A 17805-nucleotide genomic window follows, 5' to 3' on the forward strand; every position below is an offset into this window, starting at 1 on the left:
GAGATCCAGGCTTGGGGCAAGCACTCTTTGGTTCTGCATTAGTTGTAGTTTCCAGGTCATCTTCAAAGGTAGCCCCAGGCCTCAGGCAGAAGCCTCCATGAACACTGATCATTTTAGCTGGTTCAGACCTGGGACCTTGTATATGCTGAACGTGTTCTCTGCCAGGGAGATAAACCACCCACCCCACCCTGGCGAGTGTCCAAGAAAGGGTGTTTGCTTCATACGAAATGATCTTGGCCGTGGTGTATGGGCAGTGGATTAGGGGAACAAGGTTGGTCCCCTAAATGTTCCCCTGGCACCTCCTTCCCAAAGCCCAGGAAACCTCTGCCCAGCTTAGGGAGGGAGGCGTTATGGTGCTCTGGTAGGTCCAAGAGCCCTCCTGCCACCTTCCCAAACACCACCTGGGTTTCCGAGGGAGGCAGGATGGCTCCAGCATCCTGCCAGAGCCCTGGTGCTTCCTTAAAATGTTTAGTCGCTTGTCCCGTTAGATTCACAAAATGTTTAGGGGTGTGCATACCCCTGTGTCCCCCCAGAAAAAAAGCACCGGTTCTGCCCATCATCACCTCTCAGCAAGCTTGCTTGTGTTTCCACAGGGGAATGGAAGCCGGCACATCTGATGGGAGGGTGTTCCACAGGGAGGGTGCCACTACCAAGAAGGCCCTCTGCCTGGTTCCCTGTAATCTCGCTTCTTGTGGTTAGGAAACCAGCCCTTGGCGCTGGACCTCAGTGTCCAGGCTGAACGATGGAGGTGGAGATGCTCCTTCAGGTATACTGGACTGAGGCCATTTAGGGCTTTAAAGGTCAGCACCAACACTTTGAATTGTGCTCAGAAATGCACTGGGAGCCAATGAAGATTTTCAGGACCGGCGTTATATGGTCTCCATGGTCACTCCCAGTCACCAGTCTAGCTGCCGCTTTCTGGATTAGTTGTAGTTTCTGGGACACCTTCAAAGGTAGCTCCAGAAGGCTCCATAAACACAGATAATTTTAGCTAGTTCAGACCTGAGACCCCTCCAGCATCCAAGTGATTCCAATATTGACACCTTCCTGCTGATTTGCTGATATTATTATTATTATTATTATTATTATTATATTTTATATACCACCCTATACCCGGAGGTCACAGGGCGGTTATCACCTATGGCCTGGAGAGTAGGTACATTATCATTTGAAAACATTGGCAGATCAGGCTTTTGATAAATGACCAGGAGCAGGGTCCAGAGGAATACAACTGCAAACTTTTGTGGGTTTTCTCCATGGGCCGAGGCCCACACCTCTTGCTGTGATAACGGGATCTCTTGTCTTTTGCAATTCCATGCAGAAAGCCAAAAATAACATGGGAAACATGTCTGCATGAGGATGGGGATGGAGGAATCGTCCTGGAATCTGCCTCCTGCATTGCAAATACCAACCACCATCGTGAACCATTCCATTTAGAAAGAAAAATTGAATCATGTGGATTAGATACATATTCATAAATGGTATTCTAATCACATAAGTGGTACTGTTTTCTCTTCTGTTGGCCTAAGAGGAAAAAAACTATTATGTGTACACCCCAAATTCATAGCACTATATAAAAAGGAAAATTCCTGGATTCTGAGATCCAGGCTTGGGGCAAGCACTCTTTGGTGAGAGAACTCCAGTTGAGATCAAAAAATATGCAGCAAAGTAAAGCATGGAAATATAGGTTGTTGGACCTTTAAAATATGCTCTCTACAGTGATTGCCAAAATGTCCCCATTGGGGGGGAGGGAAACCTTTCTAAAGTTTCCTTCTTCCCCAAGGAGACCACAAGCTTGGAAAATAAAACATAGTTTACTTATAAACTCTTCAAAGGCCAGGTTCATGGACTTCAGAAAATTGCATAGGCAGTAAAACCTGTCTTAGTTAGAAACTAGTGGAACTTCCTAAATTTCACAATTCACAAAATGCCTCTGAAATGAAACAGCCTCTCTCTTTTTCTAATTTCAAGGTGCTGAACCCAATAATGATAATAAAATTTGTTGACTGGCTCCTGTTGAGGAGATACAAAGATGGTCATGTATAAATGACCCAGTACACATTGTGTACATGATTTCATTTGGCAACGTTGCATTTCATACTCCTGATTGCACCATATGGTGCCATATCGCATCATACGCACCAACCCCAGGACCGATGGCATGCAGTTGAGTCGTGACATCCCGGTTTTATTATCTCTGACGTAAGATGATGTGCTCATTAGTGTAAAGCAAAGCCTCGAAGGGATCACAGGGTGAAAGAATTGGACAGTAGTATAACCAGTTCTGCACAGTGAAGGACTTCCCATTCCCAGTGGCGGAGCAAGCCGATCGGGCACCTGGGGCAGCGTACATGCCCTGCGCCCAGTGCTGGGGCCATTCACCCACAGGGCAGGGCGGGGCCAGCCAGGGCAGGACGCTCCGCTGGGCCTCCAAGAAGCCTGCCTGCCTCCTCCCACTCAGTTATCTACAGCTGAGGGGGAGGCAGATGGCAGACTGTTTGGGGCAGTGAGGAACCTGCGGGCAGTCAAGCCAATCCATCCCTCCCAAGAGAGACGCGCGGCTCAGGCACGCTGCAGGCCCTACAATGAGTGCTGCCTGCCATTTTGTCACCCCCCAGTAGTGACACCCGGGTTGTCCTGCCCCCACCACCCCCCTTTCTCCACCCCTGCCCATTCCCAAACCTCTGAAAGTATAGTCATACCTTGGGTTAAAATTGCTTCAGGTTGAGCATTTTCAGGTTGTGGTCCACGGCTACCTGGAAGTAACGGAACGTGTTACTTCTGGGTTTTGCCACTCGCACATGTGCAGACACTCAAAATGACGTCATGCGCAGAAGTGGCAAATTGCGACCTGCGCACACGCAGACACGGATTGAGTTCTCTTCAGGATGCGAACGGGGCTCCGGAACGGATCCCGTTTGCATCCAGAAGTAGCACTGTATTTTTGATGAATTCAGACAACGAGAAGGGAGGCAAACCGAAGTCAGGTTCTTCTCAGCCTTCAGCATGTAAGGATGAGTCACACGTCTGCCTCAGAAAATAATTGGCAGCCAGTGCAGTATGCAAGCTGCTCTGGGAACCATTTTTGTTGTTCTTGTTGCAAAGCCTGGAACAAATGCTCTCAGAAAATAAACAAAAACGGTCTGTCAGACCTGCTTGAAGAAGAAGACTGACCCTGACTGGTGCACAGATCAGCAGCAATAACAAACGTTGGCCAGGAGTAGTGACTGACATAGGGGAGCAATTCAGACAAGACCGCCCAGAGGAATGGGCCTCTGCCCTGCCAAACCTCCAGGGTTGCATACCTATATGGCCAAATGTACATCATCCTAGCTGTTCATGGTTTACCCAACCACCTGCTGTCCAGCACCTTGACATCTCTCATCCAACCATAGTCCTTGGAAAGACTTTCACTACCCATTTTTCACTGTGCATACTAGAACCCTCCTTGTAGCTAATATGGGGCTGTTCTTTGTTTTAGCATACAGTCATAAAATCATAGAGGTTTAGAGTTGGAAGGGACCGCAAGGGTCATCTAATCTAATCCCCTGCAGTGCAGGAAACTTGCCCAACATGAGGCTCGAACCCACAACCCTGAGATTAAAAGTCTATTTTTATTTATTTTTTTAGTTATATTTTCAAATTTATACATTTGATTAGTTTTACAATCAATTTAACATTTCAAAATTTGACTTCCTTCCCCCTCTTTCTGCAGTTCCTTAAATTCATTTTTTCTGTCTTCTGCATATCCAAATTCATTTAACTTACTCATTTCTTCATCTACTGTAGATATATACTCTTATAAAATTGCAGGTTATTACATTAATCCCGCTAATGTTTTTATCTGTTTATAATTTATCTGGAAATATTCAATAAACCCTTTCCATTCTTTTATAAAAAGTCTGTTATCTTGATTTCTTATTTTCCTGGTAAGTTTTGCCATTTGTGCATATTCCATGAGTTTTTGTATCCATTCTTCCTTTACTCGGACTTCTGCTTCTTTCCACGTTTGGGCAAGTAACGTTCTTGCTGCTGTAATAGCATACATAAATACATTTCTATACAATTTAGGTAGTTCTGTCCTTGTAATTCCCAAAAGGAAAGCTTCTGGGTTGTTGTTGTTGTTGTTTACAAACGTTATTTTAAACATCTTTTCCAATTCAGTATATATCATTTCCCAATAAGCTTTAACCTTACTACAAGACCACTACATATGATAAAAAGAACCTTCCTTCTCTTGATATTTCCAACATGTATTTGATTTAAATTAATACATTTTTGCTAATTTGAGATTAAGAGTCTCATGCTCTACCAACTGGAGAGTCGTTAGGTTCCTCCTTAACCGGCTCTTACCAGATTGATGTCCCACTGGTAATGTGACCAACCTAAATTCCACATCGCTCCCCTTCCCCACATGACTCAGGGTGCACTGTGAGGACCACTGAGCAGGAATCTAGCTGTTTCCTAATTTCCTTGAATGTAAGAGATCAACTGGCTTGACTGTAATAGTAAAATTAGAAAAACACTATAGTTTCAGGTACTGTAATTTTTACTCCATACAGTGGTACCTTGGTTCTCAAACTTAATCCGTTCCGGAAGTCCGTTCCAAAACCAAAACGTTCCAAAACCAAGGCACACTTTCCCATAGAAAGTAATGCAAAATGGATTAATCCATTCCAGACTTTTAAAAACAAGCCCTAAAACAGCAATTTAACATGGATTTTACTGTCTAACGAGACCACTGATCCATAAAATGAAAGCAATAAACAATGTACTGCAGTCACACAATCAATCAATCAGTAGCTGAACTGGGTTCCACACAGTCACAAAAACAAAAAAAGAGTCGCAAAAACAAAAACACAAAATAAATAACAAAGACAGACAGACCTCAGCATAACACTCAAAACGGAAGTGTGGCACTCAAATCAGAAGCATAACACTCAAAATGGAGCACGTTTGCCTTCCGAAGAAAGTTTGCAAAATGGGACACTTACTTCCGGATTTGCAGTGTTTGGGTTCCAAGTTGTTTGAGTACCAAGGCGTTTGAGAAACAAGGTACCACTGTACTGTATTTTAACTTGGATGGGTCTCTATGCCCATAACAAGACATGATTTCAACAACAAAAGATTAGTCCTGGGGGTTTGGAGCAGATGGACCCCTGCTATCTCCAAAAGGAGAGGCCAACGCAACTTGAATTTCCATTGTTCCCACAACACCTGCCCCAGGGATGTTCCAGGTGAGGAATGTGGTCTGCAGGTGCAAACCTTATTCTAACATTAGTTACAACTGGCTCTCAGCTCCTTTTGATCACAGCCCAGGCCTCCGTTGGTGGTGAAGTTCACCATAAACCACCACCCACAACTAACAGGGGAGGCCACAGGCCTTGGAGTCCTTCAGAACAAGCATTGAGGGGCAGAGTGTTCCCGGGTTTTTAGAAAATGTGCTCACCACGGATAACAATTAGTTCTGAAAATCACCTGGTTCCCTCTCTCAAACACCCCACGACCTCTTTTAATGGCAGGGCTGTACTGCATTAGATGAAATTTGGGGACATAAGCAGAGGGATATAAATCCAGGCATCGCTTGAAGAGCCAAGGTCTCTGCAGAAGTCTCAAACGTTCCTGAACTGCTGCAAAGCCTTGCAAGGATGCACATTGTGCTGATTCTTATTGTGTTTGCTGGCACCTGCTCAGCAGTTCCTAAGTACGAGGTTCCTGTACCCATTCCGATGATGCCAGACTTGGATCTAATGAAGGTAAACAGCAACATTTTTCTCCCTCACTTATAACTAGGGATGGTGACAAATTTATCAATAATTGAGCTTGCACAGCCTTGTTCACCTGCTTACAGACTTTGCAAGCTGACTGTGCACTCTTTATAACCCACCTGTTTCTCCACGGAGCGCAAGGTGATGTACCTGGTTCTCCCCTTCCTCATTTAATCCCCACAACAACCCTATGAGGTAGATTGGGCTGAGAGGCAGTGACTGTGAGCTTCATGGCTGAACAGGAATTCGAATCCTGGTCTCTCCCATGCCCTAACCCAGTGGTTCTCCAAGGCTGTGTTGTGCTACACTGGTGTGGCAGGAGAGGATGGCAAATTTAGCAGGAAGAATCAAGGACCAATAAAGAAACATTTAAACATTTCAGTGTAGTATGTATATATAGCATTGTTTTATACAGCTGTACCTTAGTTCTCGAACGCCTTGGTACTCATACGTTTTGGCTCCTGAACGCTGCAAACCCGGAAATAAGTGTTCCAGTTTGCGAACGTTTTTCGGAAGCCGAACATCTGATGCAGCTTCTGCTCGACTGCAGGAAGCTCCTGCAGCCAATCAGAAGCCGCTCCTTGGTTTTCAATCAGTTTCGGGAGGCGAACGGACTCCAGGAACTGATTAAGTTTGAGAACCAAGGTGCTACTGTACTTATAAAGTAGTTGTGTTCTGTGTTATTAATCAAGCACTGCTAGGAGTTGCTTCTTTTCATTTTGCAATGTATTTCTTATCAATAATAATAATAATAATAATAATAAACAACTTGATGTGGCTTTAAAAAAATTCCATTCTGAAAGAGGGGCCCAGAGTGGGAAGTCTGAGACCACTATGCTACTTTAGCTACCAGTCTACAATATATATTAAAATGTCTTTCTCAATAACACACAAACAAACCTCTTCTTTGTAGCTCACTGGTAAGTGGTTTCCTATTGCAACAGTACAGTATGACAGACAGACGAGAGAAGTCTATGGCTATTTAATGGAGCCCCAAAAGAATGGAGAACTGGTCCTCAAAATTGATGTTCCTAAGTAAGTCTGCATCCACTGCTATGATCATTATCTACCTTCACAGTATAAAGGGAAGGGTCCTGAGGCTTGGCCTGTTGCCTACCTACCCCTGCCTCTTTCAGCAGGGAGGCTAGGTCGTACACCCAGGGGTCCACCTAAACTGCATCCCTGATCCCCAAAAGTCAATTACATCAGCTGAGATTCTGAATGTCTATTGGGCAGCTTCCAGTTGCTCCTTCTTCTTCTGAAACTGGGCAATGGCCCTCACAGAACTCCAGGACTGGCCAGCTCCAAGCTGCTGATGGAGATGATGTCACAGCAAAATTTGTTCTTTTTTGGGGGGGTGCAGGGAAGGGGTGCAAAGGTCAGGACCATCTTGGCAGGCTGGGACAGAGGAAACCATATTTCCTAAAGGCACTACAACTTGATTCTCAGAGGAAACATGACCCTGGCTGAGCACCTGGAACCCCTGTGAAATCTCGTGCAAAGATTGGGGGAGGGGGGAGTGCTGATTGGGTGGGGAAGCAACTTGACAACCCTGCTTTTCTTTCCAGAAAAGGAGATTGTAAGCGTAAAAGAGTTGTTCTGTACCCTATAAAGCGGGCCGAATTTGATACTGAAGGTAAGTTTAATAGATTTCTCCATTATCTCCATCAACACATGCACGGCATTTCTTTTGCATCTGTGTAAGTGACTCTCATGACTGTTAATGGATCTTTGGCGGCTCTTTTTTCAACAGATGAGAAAACTACAGTACACATTGTGGATACAGATTATGAGACTTACCATATCATCCACTTCCTAATGGAGCATATGGGCATGCTACAGCTCTATGGTATGTCTGGAGCTTCTTTGGGTGCCCTTGGCTACAATGGGCACACCTGTCAGCTTTTGAAAATCTCACCCATCCTCCCAGTTTGTATAAGGTAGGCATAGGCAACCTTCTGCCCTCCAGATGTTTTGGACTACAGTTCCCATCATCCCTGACCACAGGTCCTGTTAGCTAGGGATCGTGGGAGTTGTAGGCCTAAACATCTGGAGGGCCGAAGGTTTCCTATGCCTGGTCTAGGGATATGTAAACACCACCACTAATTGCCAATAGAGTAATCCACCACCACCCCACAGCTAGATTTGTCAGAAAAATTGGAGCATCACGATAAAACGTCAACAACAAATTTGCCGTATTCTACTGGCAATTCAAATTTTCGTCCCCACGCCAACCCTGCGAGGCAGTGGAGCTTCAGGCGCTGGTTGGCATGCTCTGTGCAAATGTGCCTCACAAGCCCCTGAGGGTTGCATCAGGAGGGGACAATTCAGAATGGAGAAGGAACTTTGCCCTACACTTCTGGTTTTTTATTCTGCCTTGGTCCAACCACACCTGGAATACAGCGTCCAGTTCTGGGTGCCACAATTTAAGGAGGATGTTGACAAGCTGGAATGTGTGCAGAGGAGGGCAAACAAGATGATCAAGGGTTTGAAAACCAAGCCAAGGGTTTGAAAACCAAGCCTTATGAGGAATGGTTGAGGGAGTGTTTATTTTTGCTTGCAAAAGAGACTGAGAGAATATATGATAGTCATATTCAAATATTGAAAGGACTGTCACATGGAAGAGGGAGCAAGCTTGTTTTCTCCTTTGGGTAGGACTCAATCCAATAGATTCAAGTTACAAGGAAGGAGATTCGGACTAAACATCCGGAAGTATTTTCTGACAGTGAGAGCTGTTCGGCAGTGGAATGGACTCCCTCAGGAGGTTGTGGACTCTACTTCCTTAGAAGTTCTTAAGCAGAGGTTGGATGGCCACCTGTCATGGATCCTTTATCTGAGATTCCTGCATTGCAGGGGACTAGATGACCCCCACTGTACCATTCTATGATCTATCCTCCTGCACTATGATGCTGATTCTCAATACCAACTCCTTGTTTGTGTCTTAAGGCAGGGAACAGACTGTGTCAGATGAAGTGAAAGAAAAATTCAAAACTTTGGCCACAGATTTGCAATTCGATCCAGAAGCAATCGCCTATGTATCCGAAAATAGTAAGGGCAATTAATGCTTAAGATTTTCTTCGTCCTGGTTTGAAGGTATGGTGATGATGATGCTAGCCGCTTGGACTCTAGAGATCACCAGGTATTATTAGAATTTGGATATGAATCCTGATAAGGAACAGTTGAGGGAATTGGGTGGTGTTTAGCCTGGAGCAGAGGAGATTGAGAGAGGATGGGATAGTCCTCTTCAAATGTCTCCTGGGCTGTCACACAGAAGATGGAGTTAGCTTCTTTTCTTCCCTGTTCAGGAAAGATTTTAATGTATGACATATTAGTGTATTTTTGGTATTTGTTGAAGCCACCAGATGGGCGAGGTTACAAATAAATTATTATTATGATTATGATTATGATTATGATTATTATTATTATTATTATTATTATTATTATTATTATTATTTCTCCTACTCTGGAGGCTAGCTTTTGAACTAGTGGATTCCAATTACAAGACAGGGGATTCCAACTAAACATCAGGAAGTACTTTCTTACATTATTAGGATTTATTAAATTTGAAGATCTCGGGACAGTTCACAGTATAAAAATACAATATAAAAACACAGAAATACATAATGAAAAGGAGAAAAATAACAAAACAAACCCACCCATAAGCCACCCCTCCCACAAACACATGTAAAAGGACATAGATGCCGGAAATCACATCTGAAAGACGCTGAAAATCATGGGTGTGCCCGCTCACGTGCATGCAGAATCCAACCCACAGATAGATCTCCATGGGACCGATCCGGCCCAGGCAAGATAAACCTTGCTGACCCCTGCCATAAGCCATCCCTCCCACAAACACATGTAAAAGGGCATCATAGACTGTTCATCAGGCCAAGGCCTGGCTGAAGGGGAACGTTTTTTGCCCAGTGCCTAAATAGATATAAGGGTGGTTTCAGCCAATCCTCCCTGGGGAGAATGCCCGCAAAATGGGGAGCCACTGCAGAAAAGGTCCGTTCTTGTGTTGCCACCTTCCAGACCTTTTGTGGAAGAAGCACATGAAGAAAGGCCTCACATGATGATTGCAGGATCCAGGTTGGTTCATGTGGAGAAAAGCGGCCCTTGAGGTTTTATCAAGAGAAGGTTTTCTCCACATGTAGATAAGCATTATGGATCCTTTAAAAAAGAGAAACCCTACTGATATCTGAGAGCCAGTCTATTGTTGGCTATGGAGCATGGCCCATAAGGAACATAATCATCATCATCATCAACATCCTTAACTTGTTCTGTTCCCTGGACCCAATCCCACATCTTGCTCATTCACTGACAGCATTTCTTTTCATCCACAGATCTCTGTATATAAGAAGATATGGAAAAGGTAAGATAATTAGTCCTCTGCACACTTACCTGGGAGGTCATAAGCTTTATTGAATTCAGTGGTGTTTACTCATGAGTAGACACATCTAAGGCAGTGGCGGAGCTTCACGCTCCAGCTTCAGGGGACAGAGAGCAGGCAGGGGTGGGGCTGGCTCGTGTCCCAGGGGCTTTAAAGGTCAGCACCAACACTTTGAATTGTGCTCGGAAACATACTGGGAGCCAATGAAGATTTTCAGGACCAGTGTTATATGGTCTCAGCGGCCACTCCCAGTCACCATTCTAGCTGCCACATTCTGGATTAGTTGTAGTTTCTGGGACACCTTCAAAGGTAGCCCCAGGCCTCAGGCAGAAGTCTCCATGAACACTGATAATTTTAGCTAGTTCAGACCTGAGACCCCTCCAGCATCCAACTGAATCTGACATTGACATCTTCCTGCTGATTTGCTGATATTATTACTAAGATTATAAGGATTTTATGTACTACCCTCTACCCAGAGGTCCCAGGGCAGTTATCACCTATGGCCTGGAGAGTAGGAACATTATCATTTGAAAACATCGGCAAATCAGGCTTTTGTTAAATGACCAGGAGCAGGGTCCAGAGGAATACAACTGCAACCTTTTGTGGGTTTTCTCCATGGGCCAAGGCCCCCACCTCTTGCTGTGATAACGGGATCTCTTGTCTTTTGCAATTCCATGCAGAAAGCCAAAAATAACATGGGAAAGATGTCTGCGTGAGGATGGGGATGGAGGAATCGTCCTGGATTCTGCCTCCTGCATTGCAAATACCAACCACCATTGTGAACCATTCCATTTGGAAAGAAAACTTGAATCATTTGGATCAGATATATATAAAAATGGTATTCTAATCACATAAGTGGTACTGTTTTCTTGTCAGTTGGCCTTAAGAGAAAGAAAACTATTATGTGTACACCACAAATTCATAGCACTATATAAAAAGGAAAATTCCTGGATTCTGAGATCCAGGCTTGGGGCAAGCACTCTTTGGTGAGAGAACTCCAGTCGAGATCACAAAATGCGCAGCAAAGTAAAGCATGGAAATATAGGTTGTTGGACCTTTAAAATATGCTCTCTAAAGTGAATTCCAAAATGTCCCCATTGGGGGGAAAAAACCTTTCTAAAGTTTCCTTCTTCCCCAAGCAGACCACAAGCTTGGAAAATAAAACATAGTTTACTTATAAACTCACTAAAGGTCATGTTCATGGACTTCAGAAAATTGCATAGGCAGTAAAACCTGTCTTAGTTAGAAAGTAGTGGAACTTCCTAAATTTCACAAGACACAAAATGCCTCTGAAATGAAAACAGCCTCTCTCTTTTTCTAATTTCAAGGTGCTGAACCCAATAATCATAATAAAATTTGTTGACTGGCTCCTGTTGAGGAGATACAAAGATGGTCATGTATAAACGACCCAGTCCACATTGTGTACATGATTTCATTTGGCAACGTTGCATTTCAAACTCCTGATTGCACCATATGGTGCCATATCGCATCATACACACCAACCCCAGGACCGATGGCATGCAGTTGAGTCGGGACATCTTGGCTTTATTATCTCTGACGTAAGATGATGTGCTCATTAGTGTAAAGCAAAGCCTCGCAGGGATCACAGGGCGAAAGAATTGGACAGTAGCATAACCAGTTCTGCACAGTGAAGGACTTCCCATTCCTAAACCTCTGAAAATATTTTTGATCAATTCAGACAACAAGAAGAGAGTCAAACCAAAGTCAGTTTCACCTTAGCCTTCAGCATGTAATGATGAGCCACACGTCTGCCTCAGAAAATAATTGGCAGCCAGTGCAGTCGGGCCCAGATTGGTACAATATGCTCAACCATCTTGCCCCAGTGAGCATTCAAGTCACCAAATTCTGCACCAGCTGAAATTTCTGAACTATCTTAAGAGGCCATGGCAAAGCTGCATGCTCCGATATCGGGGGCGGAGAGCCGGCGTGGCTGGTGCCCCCAGAGACGTGGCATGCCACCTGCAGGGGTGTGGCGTGCGTTCTGGGGGCATGACGTGCCACCTGTGGGGGCCTGTCGCCCGGTCACACGTGGGGTGGTGTGCGGCACATATCCAGGGGGGTGCAGCGATGGCACCCTACTCCCTCCTCAATACTGTTCCTCCGCCAGTGTTAAGAGGCAGTCATGAAATTGTGAGCCCGCCTGTGACTCCCAAGCCTACCCCAAGCCGTCGGGGAAGGGATGGAGCTGCGCCGCCTTGCCAGTGGCCTTTGCCCCTTCCCCCTTCGTTTTGACAGCTCGGGGAGGCTTGGAAGTCACGGGTGAGCGGCGCACCATTGCCCCATGCTCCCGGACTGCTTCCTGGGGGAGGGGAAGCCTCCCCAGAGCTGTCAAAAGGAAGAGGGAAGGGAGGAAGGCTGCTGGCAAAGGGGCGCAGCTCCCTACCCCCCCCCCCCCCGGAAGCAGCCTGCCATGAGCATCTTGCTCCACACACACCCCATGGGCGTCTCACTCCGCCCCCCTGGGACGCGTGCCCCTCCCCCATGGCCCTGCCCCCAGATACACAGCATGTGTGCCACTCCGGGTGCCAGAGCAGCTAGCTCCGCCTCTGAGCTCAGGCAGGCAGACTGCTGGACAGCGAGGTGGGTGGTAAACCAACAGAATCCCAAATCTGTCCCAACACACACTAGATCCCTGCCAGCTGGACAAAGAGCCTGGAGAGAGAGAGTCTCTATTTTTAAAAAGATAAATGTCAAAGTCCCCTATGCAGTTAAGTCCAGTCAAAGGCAACTATGGGGTTGCGGTGCTCATCTCACTTTTCAGCCGACGTTTTTCCACAGACAGCTTTCCGGGTCATGTGGCCAGAATGACTAAACCGCTTCTGGTGCAACGGAACACTGTGACGGAAGCCAGAGCGCATGGAAATGCTGTTAAGCTTCCCGCAGCAGCAGTACCTATTTATCTACTTGCACTGGTACACTTTCGAACTGCTAGGTTGGCAGGAGCTGGGACAGAGCAACAGGAACTCACCCTGTTGCACAGATTTGAACTGCTGACCTTCTGATCGGCAAACCCAAGAGGCTCAGTGGTTTAGACCTCAGTGCCACCCGCTCCCTCAAATCTCTATAGACCACAGCAACTCCGGCTCCCCAATCCTCAAGTGTGCCTGGTGGGTCAAGTACCTGGTGGGTACAACTGAGTGACACCAACTGCACCCTGCTCACCAGCCCAAGTCTCATTTATATAGACCAGATAAGCCTCCTCATCCATAATCAGGTCGTGGGTGAGGAAGGTCTTGTTGTGAGCCAACATGACATTCGTTTAAGAATAATTTTTTATTAACCGACCAATCACATCAAATCAAACCAAATTACATAAATTCCAAATTACACAGCCGAATTTTAAATTTTTGTTGGGGGTACCCATATTTCAAGTTTCGAAGGGGATCCAATCAACTTCTTGCTTCTTACTGCTGTTTTAATGTCCATAAATCTAAGCTTATGATGTTCACAGTACTATCCAGTCCTTTCTTATTGTTTTTCCACATCTCTTGTTGTTATTTTCACATATTTTTCCTTTCTCTTTGTGACCTCTGATAATCTCCGCAAGCTGGTTAGAACAGTTTGTAATCCTGCGTGGATATTATTATTTTATCCAGTAGCCATAACCAGACGTTTTCTATATAACATCACTTCCATACATCAAAACAGTCTTAGCGTCATTAATCTTCACCAATCTGCCTCCTTTTTGAAAACCTCTGAGGAGATTCACTAGGAATGCAGTCTGAAAACAAGTCCGTTCTTCCTCCCGGCTATAAATCCTTTGGCAAGATGGCGACTCTGAATTAATTGCTACGCTATTCCCAAAAGCTCTTATTGCTTCTCGATCTCCATAAAGCATACTTTTGGTTAAAGTTTATCTCCACACAGACCTTAATCATCCTGCTTAGGTCAGTTCAACCGACGATTCTAATGAGGAGGGGTTCTTGTAAATCACATAGAAGGAAAGTAAAAAAGGTCCGTCCCCCCATTCAGTCAAGTTGTCGACATACCCAGCCTTTGGTGTACCTTCATCGTAAAATATTCTTGTTTCTCCAACCCGTCGCCTTCTTTTGCAGAGGTCACTTAAATTAGCAGACTTCACTCCCCTTCTTCACTTGAAATATGTGCATTTGCTTCTTTTGTAATTAATTATTCCAAATTGCTGCAACTAGTGCGCGATCAGAGACAGCGTCCAGGAGAGCCAAGGTCCACACGGGGGCATTCTGCCTAGGGCCCTCACCCCCTTATTTCGAATTAGGGGGTGATTTATGGGCACAGCAGGCAAGGGCAGTGTTCCCCATTTCCTTGGGGCAACAAGGGAGGCTGCCTACTCCCATAACAGCCTCATAATTACCCCGTGTGGGTCGGAGAGATGGTATTGTCGGCCACCTTCCAATGCGCCCCCTAGTGGCCCCCCGAGCCAACATGACATTCAATAGCAACTAAAGGGAAGTCTTCTTTCTACACATAACTGTTAGTCTCTTTCTGCATAAAACTGCTCCATTTTGGGGAAGTTTTGCTCCTCTTTTTCTCTTGCTTTCTGAGAAGTCTTGCTCTAGGTTTTTCCCGGCTTTTGCATACACTGTGCGAACCTGCTCTTCACGCCTAGCTGACTACAGAACCTGATTACATTGTTAACATGCTATGATCAATCATTAAGTAACAGACATCCCAAGCTCATGGAAAACAAACTGTACTTGCTCTCCATGCCTAGCTGACCATATCTACAGAACCTGATTGTTATATTGTTTGTGCCAATTAATCCCTAGTTACAATTCAATTAGGAGGCTTCATTTCTCAGCCTTCTCTCCATCAATGATAAATGATCACATGTAATCCCCACCTTTCACATGTAATTCCCGCCTTAGTACTTATGTTAACCAATCACAAGTTTCTGTGTGTATGTATCAACCAATCAGCCACAGGCACACTTTGGCAATGCTTGTAATATTCAATAAAAGAGGCTCTCAGGGTCCGCCCAGACAGACGCCTCATGTTGCACCTGCCTCTCTCGTCTCCCGTGATTTTTCATTCCTACAAGCAACACCCACAGATGTCTGGACTCAGCAGAAGAGCATAAAATATAATTAAATAAAACATTGACACATCCAGGCTGCTGAGAGCAACCAAAGCTTTCCCGCCTCTCAGACTTCCGGGTTAGTGCCTCCGGCAATGGCGGATTTCCTCTGATCGGGAGGAATCCGCTTCGTGAGAACTAGGGTCTGGACCGCCACGGTGAGGCGGAGACCCATTAAAAACCACAGGCGGGAGAAGCCTGTGGACGTGGGATTCGGCTGGCACCTTTTGCGCCTCCCCTACTCGCGGGGAAACCCGGTTTCAGGGATCCGGAGCGACGTGGGGTGAATGGCGCGGTGCTTCGAATCGATTGCTTTTTTCACGGAGTGAAGCCGCATTGCTGTTGCCGGAGAGCGCTGACTTTTTCCTGTGGACAATTGGATTTTAAACAACTGCCCATGAGTAGAACGGAAAATTGGATTATGAAACTTCTTAATTTGGCACCAAAGCGGGAAGGTCTAAACAGTAAGTCCGCCTTCCACTTTTGTAAATAGATTGAAGCAAAGACATTGCAAGCTAGAGTCTGGAAAGTCGTTTGTAAAAGACCAAATTTCCATCAGTTTAAAATTACTAAACTCCCCTTGGAAGCAGGAGAAGAGGGGGGAATCTCTTTAGACTGTTCAAACCTGCAGAAGATAGAGTAAAGAAAGATAAATTTCCACCGTCTTGAACCTGGGAGCAGGGTGTCAGAGACAGACGCTTTGGGGTAGTTCACCAACTGTGGACAAAATGTTTTTGACAGTTAAAAAAAAGAAACATATTGATTCCAATGTCCCCTTTTGCACTCAAAAGGATCAAAATATCTGAAAAATGATGGAAACTTTGTTGCTAGATATGCTTTTAAAAAGACGGATACAATTAGAAATTGCTTCCTCTAGAGGGAGCTTGTGAAACTGTTGTTAGAGCCGATCTGGGGAATTCTGCAGCTGCAAAGATTAAAGATCGTGAGACTAGACTTTGACCTTGAACAAGAATGTGCCCAGAAGAAGCTTTAGTGCTTGCTTTTTGCAAAACAAGCGCTTTACTGGAACAGCTACATGAGAAGATGGATTTGATGACTGTTGCAGTTGGCAATTTTGGACAAACAGTGAATACCTATATAGAAATCACTCAGGAGTTAACCCAGGAATGTGCTCTGACAGCACAAGTGGCGAAGAAGATAAAGGAGGATGTTGTTGCTGAACCTCAAGTAGTAGAAATGGAGAGAGCTGTGGCCCTGAAGGAACATAAGTTGTTGTCTCCGACGACAGAACCTGGAGAAAGTCAGATTTGGAGAGATGGAGTACTGTTTAGTCTGGAGATGGGAAGTTGGATAGACCCCCCCTATGCAGGGATGTTTTGACTTCTCGGATTTGACCTTGGGCCAGGGGGAGATTGGAGTTGTGGGGGCCCTTAACCTTGGAGGGACTTTGAAGCATGTCTTTAAATATCTTTTGGATTTCAATGTCGACTATGGAGAATGGGCTGACTTGTTGAGAAGGGATAAAGATATTGTCAAGTCGGAGTCTCCCCGAGAGAAAGGAAGGAAATTAAGAATAAGATTAGCAGAAAATAAAGCAAAGTGCAGGTATAAACATGAAGAAGACCTGCAGAAGGGACATGGAAAAGACTTAAGAGCCTCGGATAGAAGGTCACCAGGTTGATGGACTAGATGGATGGGATAGAAAGGACTGACAAAACCAGAGACCAGGAAGAAGAGACGATGGATGAAGATTGGAAGAAAGTTTTAAAATTTTTATTTAGAAAATCACTGTAAAATTAATGAGTATTAGAAAAATGATGGAATGAAACTATTTGGCTTTAGTAGAAAAGTTAAAAAGAATTATGTATAAATATGTTATGTGAAAAATAATTATGTATAAATAAGATTTAAGTTTTAAGCTTTAGGGCTTTTTATGGTAAGATAAGGTTAAAATAAATTAAGGTAATTTAATGACAGAATATTGTGAAAGTTGGAAAGGATTTGCTGAGATAATTAATAACTAGAATACAAAAAAGGGAGGTGTGGGGAGGTCAATGAAACAAGTTAATGAAAGATAAAGATTTGGGAACATTAGATTTGTTCTTAATTTTTTGTGTTTTTTTGGTTTTTTTTCTTGTTATTGATGTATTGTGTGTTTTGTTTTCTCTTCGATTTCTGCTGTTATTGACTTGTATTGTTTAATTTCTCTTTTTGCTTGCCTTTTTTCCTTTTCCTTTTATTTCTTGTTTTTTCCTTTCTTTCTTTGTAATTTTAAATTCTCAATAAATATTTTTTTTTTTTAAAAAAAAAAGCTTTCCCGCCTCTCCATAAAAAGGGGGGTGCTAAAATCCTTGATGAAGGTTGCCAATATTCCCATTCACCTTTGGAGTGGGATCTAGTTACAGGTTGACTCATTAGATTCCCAGCAGAACAAGTGGTGATGAGCACAGTGTCCTATATGTTTCGGATGATTCCTACTAATGAAACAATTACTTCTCAAAATAACCCAGTAATCTTCCTTTCCGGTACAGAAATAGCTTCAAAGAGATGCGTGGGTGGATACTCTTGGATAAGCTTTGAGGAAGGAAGATCTATACTGACACTGCAGA

General features: G+C 44.5%; 1 protein-coding gene across 2 annotated transcripts; it reads left to right on the forward strand.

The window, feature by feature from the left end:
- Positions 1–5570: 5570 nt before the first annotated feature.
- LOC310697121 (major urinary protein 3-like) lies at positions 5571–10980 on the forward strand. 2 transcript variants are annotated; one of them, XM_083483458.1, is made up of 7 exons: positions 5571–5756; positions 6682–6803; positions 7337–7404; positions 7522–7617; positions 8715–8816; positions 10112–10140; positions 10635–10749. In XM_083483458.1, exons 1-6 carry the CDS (start codon positions 5649–5651, stop codon positions 10123–10125), a joined length of 510 nt encoding a protein of 169 aa, XP_083339584.1. In that variant the 5' UTR covers positions 5571–5648; the 3' UTR covers positions 10126–10140; positions 10635–10749. The 2 variants fall into 2 exon arrangements, with proteins under 2 accessions (XP_083339584.1, XP_083339583.1); XM_083483457.1 differs by lacking the exon at positions 10635–10749 and adding an exon at positions 10839–10980 and having other exon boundaries at positions 5573–5756.
- Positions 10981–17805: the final 6825 nt, after the last annotated feature.

This window comes from Podarcis liolepis (genome assembly GCF_965112155.1).
Source record: "Podarcis liolepis genome assembly, chromosome: 17".
Lineage (NCBI taxonomy): Eukaryota > Metazoa > Chordata > Lepidosauria > Squamata > Lacertidae > Podarcis > Podarcis liolepis.

What these genes read in the sequence shown, in the direction of transcription:
- LOC310697121 (XM_083483458.1), top strand. Translation starts at nt 5,649, where the DNA reads ATGCACATTGTGCTGATTCTTATTGTGTTTGCTGGCACCTGCTCAGCA. An exon ending in CAGACTTGGATCTAATGAAG is followed by an intron (nt 5,757 to 6,681) that starts GTAAACAGCAAC and finishes TCTTCTTTGTAG; the next exon opens with CTCACTGGTAAGTGGTTTCC. An exon ending in GGGCATGCTACAGCTCTATG is followed by an intron (nt 7,618 to 8,714) that starts GTATGTCTGGAG and finishes TTGTGTCTTAAG; the next exon opens with GCAGGGAACAGACTGTGTCA.